This window comes from Lampetra fluviatilis, chromosome 41 (genome assembly GCF_964198595.1).
Source record: "Lampetra fluviatilis chromosome 41, kcLamFluv1.1, whole genome shotgun sequence".
NCBI lineage: Eukaryota > Metazoa > Chordata > Hyperoartia > Petromyzontiformes > Petromyzontidae > Lampetra > Lampetra fluviatilis.
This window is the reverse complement of record NC_136315.1, coordinates 4,037,012-4,059,209: the sequence shown is the minus strand read 5'-3', so window position 1 is coordinate 4,059,209 and position 22,198 is coordinate 4,037,012. Positions and strand designations below refer to the sequence as shown.

At 52.3% G+C, this 22,198-nt stretch overlaps 1 protein-coding gene across 1 annotated transcript in view; it reads right to left on the bottom strand.

The window, feature by feature from the left end:
* Nucleotides 1-21,132, bottom strand: part of LOC144946572 (uncharacterized) — a 29,269-nt gene extending 8,137 nt beyond the window's left edge. The window contains exons 1-5 of the mRNA XM_078875586.1: nucleotides 21,090-21,132; nucleotides 20,358-20,415; nucleotides 10,456-10,634; nucleotides 9,656-9,708; nucleotides 9,044-9,108 (exon numbers count right to left, since the gene is read on the bottom strand). Coding sequence (XP_078731712.1) covers nucleotides 9,044-9,108; nucleotides 9,656-9,708; nucleotides 10,456-10,634; nucleotides 20,358-20,415; nucleotides 21,090-21,132 — 398 coding nt within the window. The remainder of the gene's footprint in view (nucleotides 1-9,043; nucleotides 9,109-9,655; nucleotides 9,709-10,455; nucleotides 10,635-20,357; nucleotides 20,416-21,089) is intronic.
* Between the last annotated feature and the right edge of the window lie 1,066 nt (nucleotides 21,133-22,198).

Genomic DNA, 22,198 nt, shown 5'->3' with positions numbered 1-22,198 from the left:
TGTTGCCAGATAGAAGGGTAAAAAAAAACAATTATGATAGGCGACGTTTCATGCAATGGCCCTTCCCAGGACATAGAAAGACCCCGCTACCCCCCCCCCACCAATGCATGTCTCCTGTAAAGAAGGGCCATTGGCTGAAACGTCGAAAATTATATATTCTAAAGAAGTATTGTATAGAGCATTGGTGATGAATGCCTTGATGAGTTTATTTAACCTCTTGTTGTAACAGCTCTCTCGCTGGTCCAGCAGTTCCACTGCTGGATTATTTTTTCTGCCTGAGGACGACCGCTTGTTTTGCGATCGGAACGTCAATATATATTATTTTATATTTTATTTTTCTACCTACGTGACTTTACCGAAAGAACCAAGGAGTATGGATTCCTGCAGTCACGAAAGCTTCCAATCAAGATTGCTGAGTTTTGTTTGAGTTGTCAGCTGTGATTGTGCTGCCACCGTAAACGCAACAGCATCATCATCATCATCACGATGCAATTGGTTTGACGCGTGTACAAGGTGTAGACCTCCTGTCTGTGTACACGGAGGGTCTCGGCCGAGATTGCGCGTATGGCCGGCCCTCTGCGCCAATCCACGCCGTGCGGGTCGTGGAAGGTAATTAACTGCACGTTACTACTCTGGTCAGTGCGGGATTGTTGAAGGCGGGGGGAGCATAGACGTACAGTACAACAGTGGATTTTTTTTTTATTTCCTACATTACCTACTGTTGACTACTTATGGCACCTTGACATGCGCAGTGGTCGTACTGCTTTCGCTCAACGTGAACGTGATCCAGGCTCAGGTGCCTGCTGAGCTCTCGAGATCCGACAGCTTCGGCCGTATTCCAGGTGATTTGGTCATAACAAGATTGCGAATATTGTGACAACTGTCGGTTAGTCAGCGCCAGTGGTTCACAGAGCGAACGCGGATATTCATCTTGATCGCAGTGAGGTGGGGTGGGGTGGGGGGAGCGGTGGCCTAGCGGTTTTACGCAACGCGTCGTGAATCCGGCGGCCCGCGTTCGATTCCCGGAAAAGGGGTTTTAGTAAATCCTGGGCCCCAACCCGTGTTAACCAACTCGCATCCACGTGGGTGCTCAAGACTGGTCAAAGAACTCCCATGACCCACACGACGTGAGGAAGAGGGGGGTGGAGTGCCTCATCCAGCAATGTCAAGTGGAAGTAAAGGACATTATACAACGCATTAAACTCCGTTTACAGATACGCGGATGGTCACGATCAGTGCGATGAGATGACACACGAACCTAGCGGGTGGGCTGGTCATTCAGAGCCACGTAGAGATTTGATTTGAGATATCTCTTGAAGCCAGCTGATCTGCGAGATGGCAGTACGGCAAGTGGGTTCGCATACGTACCCAGGCGTTGTGTGTTGCCCCCTCGTCTGTACGAATGCATGCGTGGTGTTCTCAACATGAAGCCAAATGTTCATGAATGGAATTCATAGCCAAACATCGCAGCGAAGCTTTCCTGCGTAAATAAGTCACATTATTACCATCGTGTGTCTGTTTCGTTCGCTCGTTTCTCGATCCGCTTGTCCTGATGAGGGTCGCGGTGGCAACATGTTGAGTAGGGCCTCCATCACCGTATATGTGTGCAATGAATATCTGCACCGGTTATGGGCCTCCCCTAGGTCGACTCAGCCTTATATGAGCGCTGGGGAGACAAAGGCGGCCGGGCGTGGCGTTGATCACCCACCGCCGCGTGCACTGTCCCTGGCTCCTTGCCAGCAAGCACGTGCCCCCAATAGTCTACCAAAGGCGACACGGTGAGACATCACTCTGTAAGCACCCATGTTGTTGGCACGTCGTCCTTCAAAATGAAGAGGCCGGAGCAGAACTCAAGGGGTGATGAGGTGAGCCTCTCGTAAACAAATGGCATGACCGCTCTGATGTGACATCACACAAATCCGGGTGGGTGTCGAACGGAGCCGTGGCATAACACGGCGTTGAACGCGACGAGGTCGCTCTTGGGGGGGGGGAAGAAGAGAATTAAGAAGAAGCAGCAAAGAAAATTGTTTACTTCAATACGTGAGAATCCCGTGACCATAAGGGCCCACTTGCGACCAGCCACAACTCTTTTCAACCACGACTTGAACAGCGCGCTCGCACGTGACTGTCCGTCCGTTCCTCCAGCCAGTCAGCCAGCCAGCCAGCAAATCTTTTTTTCATCTCATCGTAGAACATGAAAATACGATAGCGTATCCCAGGGGGGATAAGCAACCAAAAGGAACAATAAGAGAACATTTTTGTTTGCGAAATCGGTATAAACAAAAAAACACCCCTCTATATTTAAAGAGCCGCAATGCTACGTGGATAAGGGTCACGAAGCGGTCCTTAATAGAGCCTCGCGCGGCTCAGGAGCCGCAGTCTGCCGACCCCCTGGCCTATCCCGAATCGCGCGCAAATTGGGGCCCCAGTGGAGTGATTTGGTAGAGAGGAGAGGCATTGGTGTCAGCGCGCACGGATCTGAGGTCGCCACGCACATGTAGAACTCGGGATGAGTCGTCTGCTTCTCTGGCATCGGCTGCTGATGTAGATGCAGAGCAACAAACGACAATTTAACATTCAGGTGTCAGGAATAGCGGAGTCGTTGTATCATCATCGCTGCGATGTCTCCGTCGTATTTGCGAATCGGTGCATTGCGTCGTTACACGTGGTGAGGTCTGTTCCGGATAACCGCAGTCGCACCACTACTACTGGAGAGTTTTTTTTTTATATTAGAACCAGTAAAGTGATGGCACTCCTTACGTGGCGCGGATAATTAAGTTAAATATCTCGTTCGGGCTCAAGGGCTACACGTGATGGAATTGGCCAAGTCACCCCAATGTAGCAGAACCCTTCCGAAGACAAAAATATTCTTAAAACTCAATGAGGCTTTCGTAGGTCAGCAGTTGACATTATTATCACATGTACCATTATTACCATCACTCTTATAATTAGCAGGGATTTTTGTTGTTGATATTATTGTTAGTATTGCACAGCCATTGGTGACAGGACGGACACCACAAATTTACTATAAAACACTTGACAACACCTGATGACGGACGCTTGTGTTGCGCCCGAAACGTCGTGATTTATTTTGTTTTATACCCACGTGACTTTACCGAAAGAACCAAAGAGTATGGATTCCTGCAGTCACGAAAGCTTCAAATCAACGATTGTGACTCAAGGCGTGAGACTGAAACATGGATTGGAACCCAGGCTCTCAGTTGTTCCGGCTCAAGATTCTCTGACGCAAATATTACAATCCCCCCCCATCCCCCCGCCGCTCCTACTCAGCTACCCCAGTCACATCCTCGGCAATTTATTTTTAGCATCAACTTTGTAAACACTTCAACTGAGAGAACCAGCCCCCCCCCCCCACCACTCGCACCGCGCACGCCGTCATATCGGCGATTTAAAGAGGCACCATCGTTTACGCCGGGGTCACTGGCGTCATGCGTGCGATTTGCACACACTAAAGCATTTATGAGCCGATGGAAGTCGTCGTTGGGATTTTCCAAAGTCGGGCAAAGCTCGCACGCGAACGCGCGGGACACGTGCAGCGAGTTAGGGTTTAGGCACACATTTGTGGTGGGTATTAGTGCGCTGTCATTCCATTCATGGTCTGTCCACTGCTCAATGAAGGACCCTTTCCCACGCCTCCGCCCATCTCGCGGTCCTACGATACACTGATCCCTCCAGCTCCATTACGGCTGTTGGTCTCCTCGCTCCATCTCCGCGGTGAACGCCCAGCCGGGCGCGTCTCCCCCCCCCCCCCTCCTTTAGCTGGCGATCCGTCACAAGTCTCGAACATTCGGCGTTTTCCAAAACGCCGAGATTTGAACTGGAGATGATTTGATTATGGATCAGTGCTTTTGTTACACGGTGGTGAGCGGTGGCGCAGCAGTTAGCGCTACGCTGCACTACGAACCTGACGACCCGAGTTCGATTCCCGCTCAACGACCAACACCGCTGACGAATATCCTTGGCCTCCTCTAGGTCGACTCGGCCTTAAATGAGTACCTGGTGCGATGTGCAAATAACGCCACCGGGGAGACAAAGGCGGCCGGGCGTGGTGTTGGCCTTTTGCGTGCCGTGCCGGCTTTCATAGGTGCTCGCTAACAACACTTGCCCCAACAGTCTGTTAAGGCTATATGGGGGACTTTTGTCTTCATTGTTACACGGCCCGATTGTGACCGATATATTTGTTCAGGGACGCCTCACTGAGTCTCAAGACGATTTGTCGAGAGGGTATTTCTCCATCGGGGGATGAAGTCGGAGAAACCGGAGAAAACCCCTTGACGCAAACGAAGCAATTGCTTGGGCCCCCAGATAGCTCAAGGAGTCCCAGATTCGCGATACAAATTGAGATTCGACAAATGCAAACTCATCTCACTGCACCTCTGCTTCCTGTAGACGCATCTCTCATCTCACCGCATATTTGTCTCATCTGCATATTCCATTATCTCACTACGTATCGAACGCTTGCCTCTACGTCTTCGGCCATCTCACAAACAGTTTACTAAAATGAAATTGGTGGTGGCAAAATAAAATCCTTAGGGCCCCGGAATGAGCCAGCACCACCAATGAGGATAACTTCCCAAACTCCACAATACCAAGATTGGCCAGCAAACTCACACCTACTCTACGACCTCACGCCTTGCAAGACGAGCCCCTCGTGTTCTACCAACCCCGCGTGAGACGCCGCGAGATTACGCGCTCTCTCCCGGAGCTCTTCATCGCAAAGCCCCGCGGGCCACTGGCGGGGCCCTGGGGGCCTTTAGTGCGGCCCCCTGACGTGCGTCCCTCGAGAATACACGAATGTTGAGAACACCCCCCACCACCATCACCACCATCACCACCATCATCATCATCATCGTGCTGCTGTCAACTCCCCCCCCCACCCCCCAATGATTTTGAACTGACGATGTCACATTCTTGGTTCTGTCGGTAAAGTCACGTAGATAGAAAATAAAAAGAATAAACAAAAAAAATGTGACGATGCCTTATCGGCGGAAGTGGACACGCTCTGAAGAACGCTGCTCTAAACGGGGAGCATAGCGACCTCTAGTGGCGGCTGCTGCAATGTTTCAAAATGTGGGCGCAAAAGCAGCAATTGGAAAAGATGCATTTTCGGCATTTCAATGTTTGTGGGTGAATGATGAGGAATTCCGTGGCGTGCTAGGGTAAGGAACTTGGAGGTTTGGAATGGAATGTGGCAATAGAGTGCTGCAGATATCATCGGAGACAGGAGGTTGTGTTGGACACGATGAGAAGGATGGAGGAGCATAAGCGAAGCAACTTTGAAGTTTGGAACAGTGGTGTCGGTGGACTCACCTGTAACCTACAACATGAGTTCGGGTTGCTTTGTACGCTGATGTATGTATGTTGAACTTCTTTCGCACCGTACGTAGCCAACCGTACTAATCGGAGGTGTGGGCGGGAAGGACCACAAACTAGAAGCAAAAAGCAGTTCTAAAGAAATGAGCTTTCGATCGAGATTGAAAAGTGCATAGCTCCCTCGGCTTCCTAATATCGGAAGGAAGAGCGTTCCAGACGGCCGCAGAAGCGCATCTGAAAGCCCCGCGCGATGCAGTGACCATCTTTGCTAAATGGCCAGCCGAAAGCCACCGCTACCAGGATGACCTGGTCATAGCTTCTCACTCGCAAAAGGAGTTGGAGACTCATGCTGCTGAACCTGCAACGTTACAGTTGTAACACCTCCATTAGCACCTTGTGCCAACTTATACATTCTCCATCGGTTGTGGGTTGGTTATGGCCAGGAGTGCCTGTGCAGTGTGCTCGTGACCAGTGCCGGTTTTGGCAGCACAGGTCTCAACTCCTCATCACTGTACCGGCGTTATCTCTTCGTCGGTTGTTGAACGAAGTGCGAAACCCGCCTGGCCTGTTACTCCGCATGAAGCTCCCCGTCTTCTCCACCACCCTCACGCCCTTCCCTTCTTAATGCGTGCGCAACGTGGAGCCCTCCAAAGGAACATCAGCGCCGGCTTCACACATTCAGGGTGGCCTGCCTACGATCAGTGCCGGATTATCCCCGTAGCAAAAAGTAGCATATGCTACGGACACCGCACTTTCAAGGGCCCCGCGCTAAATGCTTTCAAGCTATCAATTCCGGTTCAGTGATTTTGCACTTGCTCTATTACTATAGTACTATACTGCTTTCAACTTTTATGAACGACTGTGTGTTTAAGGTTAGCGATTTGTAGTATTATCTGGCAGTATAGAAAATGAAAAAATACAATTACTTTACTATGCAAGTAATTTTTTTTTATTTACGTGCTCTTTTTAATCATTTAGAGTCCCTTTATAACATACGCTACAGGCCCTGCACTAGCTTAATCCGGCACCGCCTACGATCTATCCTCGGTGTAACCAGACTTGATTGTGCGAGGAGCTCACGGATCCCATGGAGATCTGGGCACAGTCACATCAGCGAAGCTCATCCAGCAGACGAGGCTGCGTTGGCTTCGTCATGTAGCCCGCATGCCCACGCATTCCCACTCACCTTTTTGTTCGGCATGATTAAGGGGGCTAAAGGGACGCGGCACAAGCCATAGAAGATATGGGTTGGGTGTGGTAGTGGAGGAAGTGGAGCTGAGTGGACTTGGCGATGACTGCGGTGTCAACATCGGCCTATGTGGAGGTGGTTGGTGGAGGACGCTACTTGGCAGTTGGAAGCAGTCCGCCCTCCGGCAACAACGGAGGGCGACGCTCACAACAACGAGCTGTGAGCTTGAGCGGATAAAACGCAGCAGGTTGACACAATGGGAAGCACGGCTGGTGCATCTGCCAGTCATCTCAGTCAGTCCACACATGGCACCTGAGTCTGTTTCCGTCACATCCTGCCAACAGCGAGCCTTCGACACTTCACGTGGCCTGAAAGTGCAACCTAGCCTGGCACAAGCGCCGTGGGTGGCGTCACCGCCACGGTGGTTGTGCTATAGTTGCGTACGCGCCTGTGTGGCTACGCATGTGTTTATGGGCGCATTTAAAATCGCACGCTTCCACCGCATACCTGCGTGGGTGTGTGTGTATGCGTGCAGGTGTGCTTGCGCTCCATGTTTCCGGGCCGGGCACTCTTGTTATTGCTCGGTGTTGTGTGCTACTGCTTTGACAACGAAGCCACCCCCACCCCCCAACCTTGCAAAGGAGCTGTCTCCACCCTACGTACCCCGACTAACCACCACCACCCCCTACCTCCCAGTGTGTTTACAAGTGCGATAAGAATCGTACATGCGGGTGAGCTATTCCCACTGCGGTGGCGATGAACGCTCAGGCGACGGTGCACGCAGCGGTTGACGCGCTGCGCCGGGAATTAGACCACTACCCCAGTTCAAATTCCAACTCACGGCCCACACCAGCTACGAATATCTGGGTCGACTCAGCCTCAAAAGTGTCCCTGGTGCGATGTGTGAACGTCGCCACGAGGGAGACGATGGTTTTGTCCGGCGTGGTTCCGGCCACCCACCCCTTCGTGTGCCGTGCCGGCCTTCATAGGTGCTACTCGCATACGGCACTTGCCCGAAAAGTCTCTTTAGGCTACACGGAGGAGCTTTACGTTGGCTACCTGTGTATATAGCCTTGCGTGTGCACCGCGTGTGTGCACAGACTTGTGTGTGCGTGTGTGCACAGATGTGTTTGTGCGTGTGTGCACAGACTTGTGTGTGTGTGCACAGACGTGTGTGTGTGTGTGCGTGTGTGCACAGATGTGTTTGTGCGTGTGTGCACAGACTTGTGTGTGTGTGTGTGCACAGACGTGTGTGTGTGTGTTTTGGCCGGCGATAGTGTAGCGGTTAGCGCGCTGCGCTAGGAACCTAGCGACCCGGGTTCGATTCCCGCTCACGGCCAACACCAGTGACGATTATCTGAACCGGTCCTGGGCCTCCCCTAGGTCGACTCAGCCTGAAATGAGTACCTGGGGAGACAAAGGCGGTCGGGCGTGGTGCTGGCCACCCACCCCCTCGTGTACCGTTGCGGCCTTCATAGGTGCTCGCTAACAGCACTTGCCCCTACAGTCTGTTAAGGCTATATGGGAGATCTTTATCTTTGTTTTGGCCGGCAGAGAGAATAACTCTTCTGTGGATTTTCGCTTATTTCGTCCGCACCTCTCCATTATCACCCCAGGGCACGGCACCAACATCAATCACCACTTAGCCACCGCATAGAGAGAGAGAGAGTGTGTGTGTGGGGGGGAGATGAGAAGAAGAGCGAAGCGCACAACAAGGTTGAGAGATAGTAAAAGGCGTGGAGATGGATGTTTACGTACAGGTTGCCCATAAAGTCGCATCTACTTTATCGCACTAATGGTCAACTATATATATACACACATACATACCGGTACTTTATGGACACCCTATACATAGGGAGAGTTGAGAGGGAAACGTCCGGCCAGCAGCCTGGGCATCTGCCGCGCTCTGGTCGGAGCCAGGGTGTGTGGGCTGGAGTTCCGCCATGCGCGGCTGACCCACGCCGTGCCGGCCTTCAAGGAGCAGTGGGCGCTGGAGGAAGCCGTGTGCTCGGTGGCAGATGACGGGGAGATCTGCATGCTGATATAAGCTACCCGTCCAAGGCCGTAGGAGTGCGAGAAGGGCTGGGTGCAGATGCAGCACTTGTCGTAGTTTCAAAAAAGAGAGTGAAGGAGAGAGCGATGGAGAGAGGCATGCGTGAGAGGTAGAGCGCAAAATACGGTGGGGGGAGAGGGGGGTGAAGAGAAGAGGCAGTGTTTGGGAGTGGGTAGGATGGATTGTAATAAGCTGAGTGATAGAGAAGGAGAGATACGTTGACTGTGAAACCACTTTCATTGCTACCAGCAGCAAAAGCACTGGAGCTGATTTCGATGCAAAGCAACATCGAATGCAGGGTGACGTCACAAAAAAGACCACGACTACCTGCGCGGGCCACGTGGCGCTTGCACGCGCCACGCACAGCACGAAAGAGTGCGTCGTTACGCTCGGCACGTTCACCAAGTCAAACGCAGAATGCTGTTCGCGCTGGTGCAGAGGGCTTGAATGACCCCCCCCCTCCACACCGAGAGTAGCCGGCATTGGAGCGGCTACGCACGCTCCAGCTGGAGCCGTGCCTTGAGCAGCCCCCCTTCGAACATTGGCGCAACCGCAGAGCAGCCGTCACGTGTCGCCTTGCGGCATCTCTTTTTTTTTCCCTGGTGTTGTAAAGGAGAAAGAGGGAGAGTGCGGAGGGAGGGAGGGAGACTTGGAACTCATCCACAAGTTAAACGGAACTCGGGGCAAAGCAAAGCTGGAAAATCACTGCCTCCGAAGCAAAAGTGACGTTGCCGACGCAGCGAGTGGTGCGTGCCGACAAATAAATAAATAAACGGCTGCAACTCGAGTGGAACTTTTTTTCGTACAATCTTGATCCTGCTATTCAAAGTAAGGGGGGGGATACTGGTACGGAAGGAGCGGTGGCGAAGTGGTTAGAGCACTGTGCTATGAACCCGGCATATCCTGAGTTCGATATCAGACCCTGGTGAACGACGTGAGTCACGAGTTATATCTTAGAACCGGTCCTACCCCCCCCCCCCCATCTCTCTCCATCCCCGCTCCAACCCTCGCACCTCAGTTAATCACAAATATGCACTGAACAGCGTGGTGAAGAACGGTCAAATAACAAGCCCCAAGACCGACACGATGTAAGCGTAATGTAATAGCACCGGCTGTTGGATGGCAGCGGCAGCTGTGGTGGACAGACAGTGCACACGCCGGTGAGCGTGAGCACGGTGTGTGTTGGCAGAGCGTAGGAACTAGGGCAAGGGTCACGGAGGACGCCTTCTGGAGGCCCCTGGAACCTGCTAGCGGGTTATAGATGGGAGGCGCGGTCAGGGCGGGGTCGGGGTGGAGCCAGGCAGCGCTGGGAGCATAAAAGCAGCTGAGAGTGGGATCTCGAGGCTGCCGGTTCTGGGAGTGGACTCGTCTCGTCGTCGCTGTCGTCTCATCGACGTCGTCGCTAAATGTCTCCGCTAGATATTGCGCTACGAAGGATAGAGGTTGGCTATCTCAGGCAGCGCCGTCAGTGTTAGACGGCTAGTGCTGTGTACAGGCGAGGCTGAGCTCCGGTGGAGAGTGTGCGGACGAGAACGTGAAAGTTGTTTATAAAGGAAGTGCCTCCGAGAAACTCTGTCTCTGAATCGTTGACACTACAACTGGTGTCAGAAGTGGTTTGTAAAATTCAATAGACAGTAGCAATGTCGAAGTTATCAAGGATGAGGAACCCACCCATAGTGTCATCAGAGGACGAGGACAGCGAGACAGGACCCCAGTTACAAACCCCGTGGGCGCGGGAGCGGCAGCTGCGGATCAGCGCAGGAGGGGCACTGATTCTCCGGAGTCGCGAACAGGGGATGGATGGTGCGAGGTGGTTAACCGCCTCGACCTGCTCCTCGTGACCGTCGGCCGGTTGGTTGCGCAACTCTCCGCGTCCAACCTTCCGTCCAGGGGACGGCGAGTGGGCCGCCGGAGCTGCCGCTTGCAGCGGTGGTTCCTGCGGCGGAGACCACGCGGTTTCCGGCCGCCATTTTGCCCACAGAGGGCATGGCGTGGCTGGTGGGCGCCATTGGGAGTGGGACGCGGGACAACGCGAAGGAGACGCCGCATCCGGCGGCACTGCAAGAACCCGCGTGCCGACCACGGAGGCTGCCTCTTGTTCCAGAGTTCGTGGCAGCAGGAGGCGAGTGAGAAAGAGTGGATGATGAGAGAAAGAGGAAAGGAAGGAGAGAGGGTGAGAGAGAGAGAGAGGAAAGGAGAGATAGGGAGTGAGAGAAGGAGGAGAGTGCGTTAAGTTTGTGAGGCAGCTGACCAGAATTGAACAAAACGTATCCCACTTTTCACCCAGGGTGAGTGAAAGAGAGAGCAAAGGAGAGGGAGATCACTAAAGAGGAAGGGAGGTAAGGAGAGAGGAAGTGAGAGAGGTAAGAAGATAGAGATGGAGATAGATCTAGGCGCCGCAGGGAAGGTGGAGTGGGGGAGAGGAGAGAAGGGAGGGTGGGAGGGGGTGGGGGTAAAGGTGGGCAGAGGGTGGACAAAGGGGGGTGGGGGGAAATAAGGGTGGGGGCTTCTGAAGGTGGGGAGGAAGGCCGTAAATCTGCCTCACACATTAATGGCAATGTGAATAATGAGTGCACGCCGAAGCATGCTGCGAATGTGGAAATTCCACCAGTTGGCTCTGCAGGGCTGTAAAGGGGACGGTGAGCAAGCGGCGGTGCCTCGACAGCCCGTGTGGCGCAGGAAGCCGCGTCGCCTGGATTTTGTTTGTCGCAAGTTCTAGAGGAGATAAACTTCGCCTAAAGGAGTGTATGCATTGTAGTGGCATAGCGCCGTCTATTGTTGAGCAATGGCAACTGCGGTGGAAGAGCAGTACACACGCCGGTGAGCATATACACGGCTGTGTGTCGGCAGGGCGGAGGAACTGGGGCAAGGGTCATGGAAGACCCCATCTGCAGGAAGTGGGGGTTCAGAATCATAATCTGTATTCATGCTGGAGGAATGAAGCTATGTTTCACAGATGTCCAGTCGAAGGTTACAACAACAAACAATACAAAAACACGATAGGAGTGCAAAGTATAGGAGCGTTAAACAAATCACTTAAACATGTAAAATTAAAGTTACAACTTCTTGGTTCTTTCTACGTGACTTTATCGAAAGAACCAAGAAAATGAATCCCTGCAGTCACGAAAGCTTTAAATCGAAATTTAAAAGTTACAAGTAAACAATGTTTCATCTTACCAGCTAAGGCTCACTGACCTATTCGCGTCTTTTTCAGAAGCGACCTGTCCACAAATGATAGCTCAACGAAGCGGCTTATCACGTGGAAACGTACAGCAGCCAAAATAATCTCAATCATATAAAAAAAACGCGTGTTTACAAATGTGGAGGAGAAAACCCGGTGAGGGCAGTGTAGAAATCAGGGCAAACATTTCGGAAGTGGGCAAGTTGGTGGTGACACGCTCTGAGCGCGATCCCATGGGACAATCCTCTCACGCTCTCATCCCCTCTCCCTCTGTTACACACTTGCTCACTCACTCACCCTGTCAACCACCCTCTCCCTCTGTTACCCACTCGCTCATTCACCCATTCAACCACCCTTTCCCTCTCTTACCCACTCGCTCGCTCACTCTCTCAACCACCCTCTCAACCACCCTGTCAACCGCCCTTTCACTCACTCGCTCACTCACCCTCTGACTCATTCACATATCTTCTCACCCGCTCACTCACCATTTCACTCAATCTCTCACCTTCTGACTCATTCATATACCTACTCACCCGCTCACTCACCCACTCACTCACTGGTTCAGCATTTCACTCTCAGACTCTCACTCACCTGCACACGACTCACCCACGCACACTCTCGGTCCATCTCACTTTCACCCACTCACCCTCTCACGTAGCCTCTTACTCAGTCGCTCAGTCACTCAACCTTCCTCCATCCCTCTCACTCACCCTCCCTCGCGCTCACTTACTCACTCTCCCCCCTCTCTCACTCACTCGCTCAATCTCGCATTCTTTCACTCTCTGTCTAAGTGGCCAATTAATTCCTGACTCAATCTATGCGGAGCATTTTGTGTCATACGCTCGTAGGCCAAGTGGGGGTAATCCTGGTTCTCCAATTTCCCACTACACTAATTGCCGATGGAATTGGCCAAACATCTCGACTTAGCAGGACCCTCCTGAAAAGAGTCTTGAGACTCAATTTGGGCTTTTCTGGATAAATAAAATAAAAGCCCCACCATATTCCTTGCACGATATATCCACTCTCCTCTTGTCTCGCTCTACAAACATCTTTCTCCTACTCCATCATCATCATCATCATCAGGTGGATGAAGGTTTCCCCAAAGCTCTCTACACAGGGGGGGGGGGGTCTCATCTGGAAAATTCCAGGATGAGATCCCCTCTTTAAGGGCCCCTCCTTCCTGTCACGTGGGGCCTCTCATTGCAGAAAAAATACTCGAATACATTAAAGAGAAACAAGCTACAGATGGGGTCGTGGGGGGAGGGTAATTTGACCATACATCACCACGATGTTCCGTGTGGCCTGCGTACCTGTGCGTACCTGCGTGTACCTGTGTGTTCGGGCGTGGTGCTGGCCACCCACCACCTCGTGCGCCGTGCCGGCTTTCATAGGTGCTACTCGCGAGTAGCACTTGCCCCAACAGTCTGTCACAGGTTATACGGGGGAGCTTTGTTTTTGTATCTTATTCTGCGTGCACCTATGTGGGGGGGGGGGGGGTAGTGTAGTGGTTAGCACACTCCACCACAAATCCAGTCACAAATATCTGAACAGCTTCCAGGGCCTTCCCCTAGGTAGACTCAGCTTTAAACGAGTGCCTGGTGCGATGTTTAAGCGTCAGCATTGGGGAGCGGGAGGTGGGGAGACAAAGGCGTCCGGGCGTGGCGCTGTCCAAATTCCATCGTGGAACAGTGCGAGATTATAACCGAGGAGAGCGATGTGTGTTGACTTGCCCCACTCTTACACACCCACCCCTCCCCTCTCTCCCCCCCTGCCTCTCTCACCCCCCCCCCCCTTCTCTTCTCTCTCTTGGCTCTCAACCGCACGCTCATATTTCGCACACTCACGTCCCCCTCTCCCCCCCTGCTCTTCGCGGGAGAACGGATGATTGCGTGAGCTCGCGTGAGAAACAGAGGGAGAGATGCTGATGATGATGATGATGAGAGGTTGTGTAATTTGTCAAGCTCAAACCCCCGGCCGCTCTGTGCAAGTCACGCGGTTTAGACTTCTGATGTGAAAACTCAACAACTAAAAAACACGCACAAACAATAGCTTTACCATGACCACCATCATCATCATCATCGGTCCGCCAAGATCAATCCACTGCTTCGTGTAGGCCTCTCGCCACGAGCCGTTGCGATTGTGCGATCGTCTAACCATCGATCATCGGCACCTATGTGATGCCGCCGCCACGAAGCCGTTCGGCAAGCGCCCCATCTCCGACCTCGCCACCACCAAGCGACGGAGCCGACCCCTCGTCCCCCTCACCTCACCTCACATGAACACACCCGCACGATTCCCCCCCCCCCCCCATAAAGCTGGAAGGGAAGGTCACCTGATCGACCGGTTTTTATCCGAGAAACCCTTATCGGGATTAACTCTCACGGTTTCCGGCGATCAGGGAATTGGACGGCCTCCCCCGACGCTACGTTGCACCGCGGCGCTGCGACCTGCCTTAAGATGGTGTGGCCGCGGCGAGGGGCATTCGGCCACCGCGGTTGAAGCGCATCCCCCCACACACCCCACCCACGTGTCGAGGGGGCAAGCAGGGGAGGGACGGGATAGCATGAGTAGCGGGACCGCAGGGGCTCTTGCGCATAGTCACGGATGGTTGGGATAATTACGCTTGAGCGCGCAGGCACCATTGTTAGGGAGGGAAAGGGATTAATTGGAAATTGCGCTGCGCAACGCCGCACGTTGATTAGCATATCACAGGCGCCCGGAACCGCGGTGCGCGTGCTAGAAGGCGCGAACCCATTGTTAAGGAAAAGCTGTGGGCCACCATCCCGCTCGGAGCCTTTGATGTAGGGAGGATAAATAGGGGGACGCAAAGGGGAAATCGGGTCTCACTCCAGCGCGAGGCGACAAGACGCAGCTCCAGCCCAGCGACCCGGACGTCCGTGGGACGCACCGAGGTACGCTGCGAGCAGGGGATCAACGGACCGCCGTGAGCACCTAACAGTGAGTAAGGAGGTGAATTATAATCATAGCAGATAAATCGGGAATAGGCATTAAGGTATCAGCGTGGGCCAGCCTCGTCGACTCACTGATTTAACACCTAGTTCCAGGTAGCGGACAATAAATCATTAATAGCGAATCGTGGCCTCGTGTGATCTCGTGGAGAGGTGTGCACGTGGTTGGTCCTGCGTACACAGTGGTTCGCCACGTGAGTGAGCGCGGCGCGGAGCTGCGCGTGTGGGTGCGCGTGTGTTCACTACGTGTATGATACAGGTGCGCGATCACAACGTGAGTGCACCGTGGTGAGTGAGTGCCGCGGGGAGCTGTGTGCGTGAGTGCGCGTACGTTCGCTACGTGTCGGATACGGGTGCGCATTGGTAACGTGGTTATTCAACGTGGAGGCGAGTGCCGCACAGGGCTGTAGACGGGCACACGCTCGCAGCGTGCGAGCGCTGTACGTAGCGGTGTAAAGAGGGGGAGTATGGCGTTTGATTGATGATGCCGTGCGCACGTATGCTTGCGGCGTGGGAGCGCTGCGTGAAGCCGTATGGGTAGGGGCGTCGCGTTCGAAGGCCGGCGAAACCCTAGCGGGTATTTGGGAGGTGGGGTAACATAAACGGAATAGGGGATGATGGCGGGAGAGACCCCGGGGGCCAACGGCCCTCACACCTACTGCCGGCTTTGACAGTCATCCTCGATGACACTGGGCGTGACCCATCAACCCGCATCAGAAGCAAACATCGACGGGCCGAGCTTTATTTGTTTGAACTTTCGTCTCCACGAGTTGCGCAATTAAAAGGACATGTGCCACAAGAGTCCGATCGTGGGGCATTTGGTAAACAGATATTGAGGAGACACGCACCGAGATGCACGGAGACTCCCACAGGTGCGCAGAGATCCATCGACATGCGTTGATACTCGTGGAGATGCAGAGAAACACATGAAAGTTACTCCACAGTGCTACTGTGCAACCCAAAACTACGGACCATTTAGTAAACCCACGGAGGAGGAGAAACAGCAAAAACCACACAAACTCTCTCTATCTCTCTCATGAAGCCCTCTCATGGCCAGCAGAGCTCAACATTGCCATTGAGCTCGTGAGACGTATTGCTGCTGCTGCTGCCATCACGCGCGAGAATCGACTAAAATCCACCCCAGCGGCTGCACGCGAGTTGATGTTTATCGCTCCGTCTCCTCCCACGCTCTCAGATGCGTTCCATTCCTCGACTGCTACTCCGTTATTATTCCAACTGTTGACCAACTTTTGTTTTTATGATAGCCCAATGAGGTGGCTTATCGTGTGTGAATTTATAGAATCAAAATATTCTAAAAACGCGTGATGTTAATTCTAAATGTGGAGGGGAAATCCAGAGATAAAACCACGCGACCACGGAGAGAGAGAGACACCGCAAACTCCAACTATGCAGCAGGCGTCGGGGTCGAACTACCGACCTCGTGTATACCAGGCGAGGTAGTTAACATCTCCTAGCCACCGTGGTGCCCCTTCACTATCGCCCATCATCACCATCATCGTCATCATCCCTTCCAGCCATGACTTTTGTGAACAGTTGACCTACATGGGTGTGTACTCTGGTGTGGTATACGGAACTGTTCACCCGCGCAGTGCTTGGGCAACGGTTGGCGTTACGCCTGGCAACGAAACCTGGAAACCCAAGTTCGATTCCCGCTCACGGCCAGCACCAGTGACGGTTATCTGAATCGGTCCTGGGCCTCCCCCCCCAGGTCGACTCAGCCTCAAATAAGTACCTGGCGCCATTCCAGATTGTGTAGGCTCCTTGGCTACAGGTACAGTGAGCCCCCCCCCCAGTAATATTTTCAAAAGTTAAATAAAAATAAAATGTCTTTTTTTTACAAGGCTAACAACAAATAAAATTCAGCATTCACAACTGAAATCACTTTTCACTTCATCTCTGGAGGCCCCTGCAGCTGGCGGAGGCCCCTGGGTTGCAGCCCCTAAAGCCCCCGTGCCTTGATCCGGCCCTGGTCGCGATGGGTTAACATCGCCACTGACGGGAGGGCGTGGTGCTGGCCACCCATCGCCTCGTGTGCCGTGCCGATCTTTGTCGGTGCTCGTTCACCGCTCTTCAAAAACATTCTTGAACAACACCGCCTCTCTATTAAACTCGGGGTTGTCCGCTCTTCAGGTCGGGCCAAACCCTCGACACAGAAGTTAGAGTCGCAACGCTCATCCCCGGTACTTATCTGACGTTGCTGCTGCTGAGTTCTGCAGCGGAGAAAAAATCAACACACTCCACACCTTTTTTTCAAATTTTCTTGCTGTGGGTTTCACACCTGATGATGATTGCTTGTGTTGCAGTAGAAACGTCGTGATCATTTTATTGTTTTTATATTTTTATTATTTTATTATAATACTTCTACGTGACTTTACCGAAAGAACCAATAATATATATATACACTCCACACATTTCATGAACAAGACCGTGTGGCGTTGAAGGGAAGCGTCTAACAATAGACGTTTCTGGCAAAGGCCCTTCCTCGTAGCAAATGAAAGTGCACAAAAAGTGCAATGGAGAAGGGTCATTGGCCGACACAACGCGTGTTAGAATAAATTAACTATTATTCCGTTCCATGAGAATTTATTTGAGTTGTATCTCATCGTTGTGTGGGCTTTCATTTCTCTAGTTTATCACCGTAATGACTCACGAAGATAAAAAGATAAATATAGGGCACTGGTGTGCCTGCTGGTTCAGCAAATCAACAAGACACAAAACACAACAATGGTGCGGCAGCAGAGAGCGGTAGAGGGGACGGGGAGGTCGATAGTGAGAGTGAGCGAGAGATATCGACAGAGAGATGGTGGGATGGGAAAACAGAGCGGTGTAGGGGGTTAGGGATAGATAGGGAGAGGGAGGAAGAGAGGGGAAGACTTTTGACTTTTAAACAACTTTTATTGCCGCCAGCAGCAAAAGCACCGGAGGCGATTTCAATATGAAATCCAGTCACCAGCAAACGAAAGAAAACAAACGTTACATATCGTTAAAAATCCACGCGCTGTGGTGCTGAAAGCACCGCACACAACACAAAAGAAAAAGTCACGTGGTTGTGGTGTCATCGCGCACGCCACGGTGACGAGCGAGCGCTTCAGAAGGTGAACACGATGGTGCCGTCCACGCTGGTGCAGAGGGCCTTTCCGGCTCCCCAGCGTTCGAAGAATACGCGCACATCACCAACGTGTGTGTGGTACGCGTGCTCCAGTCGGAGCCGCGCCTTAAGCAGGCCTCTGAACACTGGAAGCACAGAGCAGCCGTCAGTATCACCCTCCAGCATCTTTTTCCTCGTTCTGTACACCGCCATCTTCGCTTGCGCGCAGGCGAAGTTGGCGAGGTCATGGCGCTTGTTTGCCAGGTAAGGCACCCCATATACGAAGCTGCTGTTGTAGAAGGGCACCCTCAGTTTCCTGAAGATGTCCCCCAAAAGGCGGAACATTGGTTTGAGCCGCTGGCAGTGTAAGTATTGGTGGGGCAGATCCTCCCTGGCACCGCAGGAAATGCACAAGTCTGTTACCCCTGGCGAGATTCGGCTGACCACACGGCCGATGGCAACGTGCAGTGTGCCAACCTCCACTGGAGGTCACCGCAGCATTTGTCTACGGGAGACTTGTACATTTGTTTCAACAAGGCCAGGGGCTCAAACTGACTTTAACACAATATCTGCACAATGACACCCTGTCATATTTGCACTATGTTACCCTATTTGCATTTTTGCAATTTTATATTGTATATTATAGCTATTGTATATTTTAGATTTAATTTTATTAAATTTTTACATACTTTAGCTCCTTAGTATTAGTTAGACTTGTACCTTTAGTATAGTTAGACTTGTAAACCACTTATTTAAGATTTAAGATTCCTAAATGTTGAATGTATGCACCTTCCGGCCAAAGTAAATTCATTGTCTGTGCGAACTTTCATGGCGAATAAAACCCTTTCTGATTCTGATTCTGAAGGAGAGTTGTGGAGTGAGAGAAGGAGGAGGGTGCATTAAGTTCGTGAGGCAGCTGACCAGAATTGGCCAAAACGTATCCCACATTTCACCCAGGGTGAGTGAAAGAAAGAGCAAAGGAGAGGGAGATATCTAAAGAGGAAGGGATGTATGCCTCGTCACAGAGACGTTCCCTCTCTGTGTGCCGATGTGTCTTCTCTCTCTATGTATCTTTGTGATATCTGTCTGCTTATATGTCTGTACTATAGTTTTCTGGTGAGATTTTTGTTGCTATTTCTTTTATACCTGATGACGATTGCTTGTGTTGCAATCGAAACGTCGTAGTATGCTATTATTTAATTTATTATTTTACCTTTATACGTGACTTTACTGAAAGAACCAAAGAGTAAGGTGAGAGAGGGAGCGAGGAAGGTGGAGGGGAGAGGAAGGGGGAGGGGAGCATTCCTCTGCGTCTCCGTTACAATCGCCGCGGGCGCGGAGGGCTGGGCCCGTCTTCCACGTGCGTCACGCAGGTGCGCAGGTGCGCGGGGGGGGGGGGGCTCAGGTACGAGCCCCGGCCGCTTCGCTCACGCATTCTGCCCTCCTTTGTTTTCTTTTTTTTGCAGAATCCAGTCCCGGGTGAGTTGAAGCGGAAGGGAGTCGATAGGCCACAGACGTGCGCACTGTTCCACCGCACAAACACATCCACACTGGGGGGTGGGTGGGTGAGTGGGGAGTGGTGGTGGGGAGGGGTCAGGAATGTGAGGTGAAGGGAGGAAGGGAGGCACATCCACTACCTGGATTTATTTACATTAAAAGTTAGTAAAGGCGCGGCACCTGCAAAAGCTGGCTCACGTCACTGCTGGCGGAATGAGCATTCGCCATCGGGAGCTCTGCAGAACAACTTGAGATGGTGGTACATTGGGCCTTGGGCCTACTCTTCCATGCTGGCCAAACCTCTTGGAAGATAATGGCCGAATACAGAGGCAGTCATCGTAGCATGCAGCGCGGCGTGCTAACCACTGCACCACCACTCTACCCGATGTATGCATACGCCAGTTGCTGTCATAAACCACGGTCAATCCACTGCTGGATGAAAGCCTCCCCCACGCCGTGGTGTTGTAGTCTTGAGGGTTTGCTGGTGCCTACTTTACCACGCACCTAGCAACGTGTCCCACTGCCAATCAGCGACCATTCTCACCACTCACCCCTAAACCAATGGAGTCCTGGGTCCCAAGCCCCTCTGTCTCAACTAAACTATTAAACATTTTTATTTTACCAGATAAAGCCCAATGAGCTACATGGCTCTTTTTCAGAAGCGACCTCGCTGTCACAAATGATAGCTCTACGAAGTGGCGTATGGCCTGGACATTTATAGAAGCCAAAATACTTTAAATGCGTGGTGATGTTGATTGTAAAATGTGGATGGGAAAATCGGATGACCCGGAGAAAAATCCACGGTGAGAGAGAGGCACCGCAAATTCCAAATATACAACAGGCGTCGGGGTTGGAATCGAACCCACGACCAACCTTCTGTATACAAGGCGAGGTAGTTAACATCTTGCCACTGAGGCCCCTCCTGTCAACTAAACAGCGACGGCCTCCCTATCCCCGGCTACTCAGCAAGCAAAGCCGGCGAGGCACCCAACGTCACGTTTCGTGACCCGATGTGAGTAGCAAACAGAACGGAGGCGCCCAATCGGAAATACCCGGGCGTGGCCTTAGCCGGGAACTTGGCCGCTACAAGACGCACAATGGCATCAGAAAGGTCAAAGTTCGGAGCAGGCTGGCATTAAAATCTAGCGGGCACGGCGTGAAGAGACGATGCCAGCTGTGACCACGTCCATCACCGCAGGCGCTAATTGTAATTATTTGTATAATTTTGATTTCACGGATAAATCCCGTGGAAAACCCACACTGGGAGTGGGGCATCAACCAGGAACGGTTCTGATACCACTGGCCACTGATGCTAACCGTGACCTGAAATCAAACTCAGGTACATTACTACGTGGAAAATACAAAGACAAACCACCAACCTATCCGCCAAACTTGAAAGTAACCCCTCCAATTATCTTTTTCATTTGGATGGGTGGGGGGGGTGTTACAGACGGAGAGTTCAACTCCTGGTCAATTATTTGACTCACTCCCTTCCCTCCCCACCACGATCATCATCATCATCATCGCAATCATTCCTCCGGGGTGTGTAAACTGAAGGACCGCTATGTGGGGAATTCTGCACGCCACTTGGATTTGAAATGGCTCGCCCACCACCCCCACCCAGCCACCGCATCGGGAGCTTACGGGGCGCGGCTGCTACCTCGGGGTCGGTGTGGCAACTGCAGGAAGGATGTTTGAGGGTGCGTGTCGGGGTGACACATCGCATGGGAGTCACGAAGACACGCAGCACACTTTGCCATTCCACTGCTGGATGAAGACATACCGCCCCACAAACGACATGTCGCCTACGGCAACCACTGCCGCAGCAGCAACAACAACAACAACATCATTGCCAACAAGTTAAATTGACAATGCAATTCATGATCGCCGTCGCACACATATTCTCCAGACCTGCACCGCTGTAAATGACAACATCTGCTATGAAGAAGGGACATTTCCAGCAAAGCCGCATATGATTAGCTTTATTTTTCTTTGAGTACAACACAGTGTTGTTATAACAATTATGTCGAGTTGTTTTGTGAGCTGCGCTTGCGCACACCACTGCCAACATAGCGGGAGCAGCATCACTAAATAATGTGTTTGCAGGGCAATGCATTTGCAATTGTCATTTTCAGCATTTCGACAAATCCACCTCTGGATGAATCCCTCTGCACGCCAGTGTCAGTCGTGCGGATTGATTGGCCGTACTTCACCACGCTGGACATCGTAGGAGGAGGGAGAGGGGAGGGGGTCGAACTCAGGTAGCCGGTTTCGTAACGCATTGCTCTCACATCGAGAACAAAACATATATATAATCGAATCGTGGCGACGAATGGTCTGGGAGAGTGGGGGGGTGGGGGGGGGGGAATTGTTGAATTGTTGAATCGTGGTGTGGTTTTTCATGCCAATGAATTGACTTACGGCTCATGTACGTGGTTGTGAATATTTCACCTGCCCAGATAGCCCAGTAGCGGTTTGGTGCTGGGCAGGGCGGCCGCGTGACAATGCCCCTCCGTCTCGAGTGAGTCTTGGTCCTGGCATTTCCTATCCTCCTTAGTGGTTAGTGCGCCCGACTCACGCAGAGTAAGAGTTCAAGCAGCGGTCACGGGAAGACTACTGAGCCCATCATCATCATCGTCGTGAGCAGCAGCAGCAGGAGGAGCAACCAGCAATCAGCAGGCATGATCTCTCCGCTGCTGGATGGATAGTATTTCTCTAGGAAGGTATCACCGAGCCTCCCGCTACACTGCGATCTTGTACAATTAAGTTTTTTTAAACAAATGAGAGTTTTGCTTCCAGTGGGAGGAAGCCGTAGCTATCATCACTTATCACCCGTGGTTTATCCACTGCTGGATGAAGGCCTGCA